We start from the raw sequence: 5,789 nt of genomic DNA on the forward strand, positions 1-5,789 counted from the left end.
CAAATTAAAAATCAAATGGGACTATTAGTTTGAACCGGTCGATTCCAGTCTAATTTTGATTTTGGTTCACTAAAAATGAACCTTAATTGCCCCTAATCTAACATTCCAGTCCGATTCAAGAATAAAACTGATTGATCGATCCGATTTTAATTTGACCAATTTGATTCACAGTTTGAATTGGATTGATGATTCGAACTGACCGGTTCCAATCCAATTTCAATTTTGATTCATAGAAAGAACCATAACCGACCTTCTAATCTAAAGTTTCGGTCCAGTTAAATAATCAAAATTAATTGACTAATTCGATTCTAATTCAATTCATAATCCAAATCGGACCATATCCATGTCGACATGTAAGAGACCCAATATTTGATCTTTAAAGCTCACTAACCCAAAGTGTTATCATACAATTGCACTAGGACATGCTGGTTCCATAAATACAAAGTCCCTTCAATATATTTTCGACCTACGATAAAAAGAAAAGTAAAAGCCTTAAATACTATGGTCAAGTCTCAAAGATTAGGTAGAGAAATCACTCTTTGGACAAGATGAAAGTTGTTTATTATGCGAATGAAACCGAAGAAATTCAACAATCCAGTAGATGAGAGAGTCTAAAAAGCCTAAAGCAAAAGAAAGTTTTTCTCTCATATTTATATGGAAAGATAGATAACATTACAAATTATTTCTTTTTTTTAAATAATTTATTTTTATTATAATAATGTATTAGTTTCACGTTCATACTTTTAGACATTTGTTACATTTACAAAGACTGATAAATCAAAAATATATTTTAAATTTAAAGAAAATTTAAGTTTTTATTTAGTTCAAATAGTTATTTTTTATAAAATTCACTTTTTGAAAATATCTTAAATGGTTAAGGAAAAATAATTTGTTTTAAAGAAAATACTGCCAATCGGTAATATAGTAAATTATTTTCTTTAACATTAAAAATTTTATTAATATCATTTTATGTAAATTTATTATTATTCTTCTTTATTTTTTAATATAAAAATTAAATAATAGGTAACAAATTATTTTTTTTAAAAAATTATTACCATATAAAAATTATTTTATAAAAATAAACGAAACCGAAATATCTATTTTATTTTTCGTCAATAGTTTTTGTTATTTTTCACAAGACAAAAGTATCCGGTCACTCGCCTTCCCTACTTCCTGCTCTGTAGATATGTAAAATAACAGACAGATCTGGCACTGTAGTTCCTTTATTTAAATATCTAATTTCCACTGAATCTACTTGCTCTGCTACTCTGCGAACCCTAGTTACTCTCTTATATTTCCCATCAAAATTTAGCATTTCGGATTTAAATTCCATGCAATTTGCCCAATTATGTTATATAATTACAATGCTCTTTCAAATTTCCATTTCTAGCTTGTTCAAATCTATCAGATTTTTTTATTCATTTCCTTGAATCCAATTCTTTCCTTTCCCTTACATGGGCTCAGCACAGTCCGTTCAAGTGCCGGAAGACGAAGAAGAAGAAGATGGGAGTGAAGAAGAAGACGAAGAAGAAGAAGTAGATGATGATAATGGGGTTGGAACTATAAGAGAAATTGATGGCAGTAATTTGGTCAAGAAGGTTCTCGAACAAGAACCTGAAATGTTACCCTGTTATGCATCAGCATCGCCGCTCTCTCCCCAGCTCTCTTCCCTTGGGACGCCGCGCCTTGGCCCATCGATTAAGGTGTGGGACCCTTACAATGTCTTGGCCCCGCCTCCGCCGCTTCCTCCTCCTCCTCCATTTTTCTCTCGGAGCTTGTCTTCATCGTCCTCCTGTGGGATTGTTGACGACGATCGCGCCGTTATGGAGGTGTTTTTGATTAATCAGGGGGAGTGCGACCTTAATTTGAGGCCAGATTTAGTAGGTGGGAGGTGCCATGCGGCGGCTTTGACGCCTAATGGGAAACGTCAGGCTAGGGCCTTAGCGGTGTTCTTGAACTCGCAAGGGGTGAGATTCAATGCTGTTTATTCCTCACCCTTGGATCGAGCAAGATCAATGGCGGTTTCTGTTTGTCAGGTAACTTTTAAATTCATTTGATGATGATGACTTTCCTTGTATTGTTAAATTGAATCCTTGCAACGAATTAGCTATCTATAGTTGATTGAGTAGATTCTCAGTCTTCATAGATGATAAACTTTACTGATAACTTGTGGCAACAAAGTGATCATGCTTCAGCTGGATAAAATGTCTCCTTTGAATTGCATTAAAGTTGCTTAAAGGTGTCCTTTTGCTGATGTATTTTCTTAACTTTAACTGATATTGAACTACATTGGTGTGTGTCCTCGTTCCTTAGTAATTTCTTCCACTTACTGCTGCTTAAGCCGAGGACTGAGATTGAAATCTTCACTTGTTGGCTATAGATTTATGATCACATTGGTTTGTTTAATCTTGCAAATGGGGTATTGTAACATAGGATGCAGGCCTATATGGAAAGTTTGCACCTTTACTTAGTTCTATGAGTTTTACATGGCTTATTTAATGCTCTAAGGGGCAAGGAGGTCTTGAGGTTATGCCTGAATGAGGTGAGGCGCAAAAAATAAAATTAAATAAAAAGTTAAAAATAAAACAAAACAATAATAGATCTATCTCTGTTTAACCAAACTTATCAATAAGCATAAAAAAGTGTAAAATAAAGACTTTACCATCAATATCTTTTTTTTAGAAAATAAAATAAACACAAATTTTGAACATTCAAAAACACCTTAGGTTTTTGATATTCACAAACAAATCCAAATAGCTCTATTAGTATTTGAAAAAAATGAGAGAAAAGAAAAAATTGTAGATAATTTAGAAATATAAGACCTAAATAACATGTTTATATTACTTTATATGGATGGAAAGTAATCAAGAAATAAAGTACCTAACATTGTTAGTAGCATTTAAAAAAGGATAATTTTAGAAAAACTAGAAACTGAAGAGTTGAAAAACCAGTTAAGATGAGAAAGACAATATTGAAAAAATGTATGAAAAGAGGGACTAAAAGGACAATGAGTGTTGAAAGTGGAAATATGGGAGTTTCTTAATCATGCTGATGGTTTTTTAATGAGATTTTGTTGACTAGTTATCACCAGCAAAACTAATTTGAAATTTTCCTAATGTGTCAATATTAGATTTTGATAGATTTTCTAAATTTCGGGTTAGTGTACTAGTTTTTTTTGTTAACAGAAATGCTCACTGAATGCGGAAATAAAAGGTGTACTTGTAAAAGTGGCAAACCTTATCGTGCTGCTCCTTAGAAGAAATATGGTCAAATTTATTTACTAATACTGGATTATTTCTTTTAGTCTTTTAGTTATATGCCTCATGTGCCCATTGTAAATTCAATCTCATTATCATTCAGCACTGCTGATAAACCCACAGCTCTTATCACATACATGTGTTTATCAAAACAATGAGTAACATTATCTTCTTCCATCACACCGTCATTGCTACATTATTGCTCTTGATCCATATATCTAGTCTTATGTAATCAAGGAAAGTCCATGATGGAAGCTGCAATTGTCTAGATGATTGGAAGTACTAATTGATTACTTGCTTATTTGTGAAGCAAATTTCATTTGTAAAACTGTTATAATGTGTTTATCAGCTTAATGTAGATTTTTGTAATTTTCTAGCAAAATAGTTTGACAAGCATGAGAATTCACGGTTAGGATTAGATTAAGAACAGAAAAATTATGGATTATGTATTTGTAGTCAAGGCTTCCAAGGAATTTATTCTCAGCTAGTTAATAACGTGTTCTTCATGAAATGGAAGAAAGATGGATGGGCTATGTAGTTATAACTCTTCTAGTTCTATATGATCATTCTGCCATTCTGTTTTGGCAATGATCTAAGACCAATTTGGCAGTTGACGTGGTTAAGAGCCAGAGACCAACATATGGAAAGGAAATAATTTTATTTGCAAGACAGGAGGACAAGATACGTGGCATGCCATTTGATATTTTGAATCCTGTATGGCAAAAACATCAAATGGGCTTGTAAAAGTGGTGGATAAGCTTGGAAGTTGAAGATACTGCAAATACCTGAGGAAGGTTAGACAGAATTTTGATGTGGATAGTGAGAAGAGTATGGTGGTCTCTGATTTAATTGTAGATATTACCTCCCCTGCTAACTGAAATGTAAGAACTGAGAATCATTCAAGTTGATAACTCCAAATGGTTGACCATGCAAAGTTTAGGAAGACTCCAAGTAGTTGGGTTTTAGGGCTTGCTTGTCTGATGAAACTGCTAATTCATGCATATATGATCTAGACATGGTGAATATCAGTTACTCATTGCCATTAATCATTTATGATTTCGAATTTTTGAGGATATATTTACTCACTATTTCCTTGTTGATAGAGGGAGCTTGGATGTTACTTTTAATATTTTCTCTGCATCTGTACTTGCATTCTTTAATTGAGCAATTGTCTGCATATAAAATCATGCAGGAAATACATTTTGCAGAGGAACAGATTCAATCATCAGATGCTCTTTTAGAGATGAGTCTGGGGCATTGGGAGGGGTGCCCTTGTTCAGAAATTTATACACCTGAAGTTTTGAGCTTGATTGAAAGTTTTCAGCCTGATTTTTGTGCCCCATCTGGTGAATCATTAAGGCAAGTTGAATTTAGGATGGTTCAGTTCTTAAATAGGACAATTCTTGGACTGCCTGAAAAGTTGAGATCAGATTTCACATTGAATCACCAAATCAAGAGCCAAGGGTTTTCTCATGACCGAGATCCATCTGGTCCGCTGCCACAACAATGGGATATGCTTCACAGGCATCGACCAGGGCTCTCAAGGAAGAAGTCTGGTAGGAGCAGGCTGCAGTATGTGACTGCCACTGGCAATCATGAAGGTGACAATGAGATCTCCCCCAGGGAAGCCAATGATCAAAGTGCAGTCCATAATCCAAGTGCTAGGAGCTCAACCTCCATCTCCTCATGTATTGGCATTTTCACTCATTCAATTCCTATAAAGTGCCTCCTCACAGGCATCCTGGGTTGCAGCCCAGTAATGTTAAATAAGATCTGCATAGAAGATTCTTCAGTGACAGTATTGCTGCACTCATGGAGAACAGGTTGGCAGATAAAACGCTTGAATGATACTGCACATCTTAGGCTTCTCTAATTGGAAGATCATGAAATCCTCGCATGGAGTTTACTGCTGGGATGATGAGCAGTTTATGATTATTGGCTGAAAGCTGGTATATTTTTCATTTATGAATCATGTTGCAATTCACGACTAAATGTGAACTGATGTTAATTCCACATCCTGTTTTATTGTTTGACATATTTATATACACGTACAGACTTACCAGCTTGAAAGAAAAAGAGGGTCAGTTTGGGAGTTGGGTATTTGTATTGGGTGATTCTTTTGATCTGTAGCATTCACAAGTGTTGTTATTGTAGAGTGAAAAATGATGTTTTTCCCCTTTCATGTATTAGGGAGAAAATTGTGAAAGTACTTTTTTACAGATTTTAACCATTACTGCAGAGCTGAGACGTGCCAGTTATTTCATTTATGATTAGAACAGAATAATTTCACTCACTGAATTAGTAGGCAAGTCTCGAGATTTTTTTAAAATAAAATTTTGTCCTTTATTTTCTGTTTGTCCAATTGTAATTGAGATGCAATGGGTGCAGTTTCTCGTCTGAATCTGAATGAAAATTTTCTTCAAAATGGCAATGCAAAATTTATGTTGAATATTTTGAGGACCAAGAAACTCTAATGCTGCAACTTTTGAGCATTTTAGGCTCTCTCCTTATCTGTCCTGATTATTGCTGAAA

At 34.3% G+C, this 5,789-nt stretch overlaps 1 protein-coding gene across 1 annotated transcript; it reads left to right on the forward strand.

Annotated features, from left to right (window-relative positions):
* Positions 1–1,185: 1,185 nt before the first annotated feature.
* Positions 1,186–5,490, forward strand: LOC110626639. The gene is made up of 2 exons (XM_021772674.2): positions 1,186–2,036; positions 4,450–5,490. Exons 1-2 carry the CDS (start codon positions 1,455–1,457, stop codon positions 5,128–5,130), a joined length of 1,263 nt encoding a protein of 420 aa, XP_021628366.1. The 5' UTR covers positions 1,186–1,454; the 3' UTR covers positions 5,131–5,490.
* The last annotated feature ends 299 nt before the right edge of the window (positions 5,491–5,789 follow it).

The sequence above is a fragment of the Manihot esculenta genome, chromosome 11, assembly GCF_001659605.2.
Source record: "Manihot esculenta cultivar AM560-2 chromosome 11, M.esculenta_v8, whole genome shotgun sequence".
Taxonomy (NCBI): Eukaryota; Viridiplantae; Streptophyta; class Magnoliopsida; order Malpighiales; family Euphorbiaceae; genus Manihot; species Manihot esculenta.

What these genes read in the sequence shown, in the direction of transcription:
- LOC110626639 (XM_021772674.2), top strand. Translation starts at nt 1,455, where the DNA reads ATGGGCTCAGCACAGTCCGTTCAAGTGCCGGAAGACGAAGAAGAAGAA. An exon ending in TGGCGGTTTCTGTTTGTCAG is followed by an intron (nt 2,037 to 4,449) that starts GTAACTTTTAAA and finishes AAAATCATGCAG; the next exon opens with GAAATACATTTTGCAGAGGA.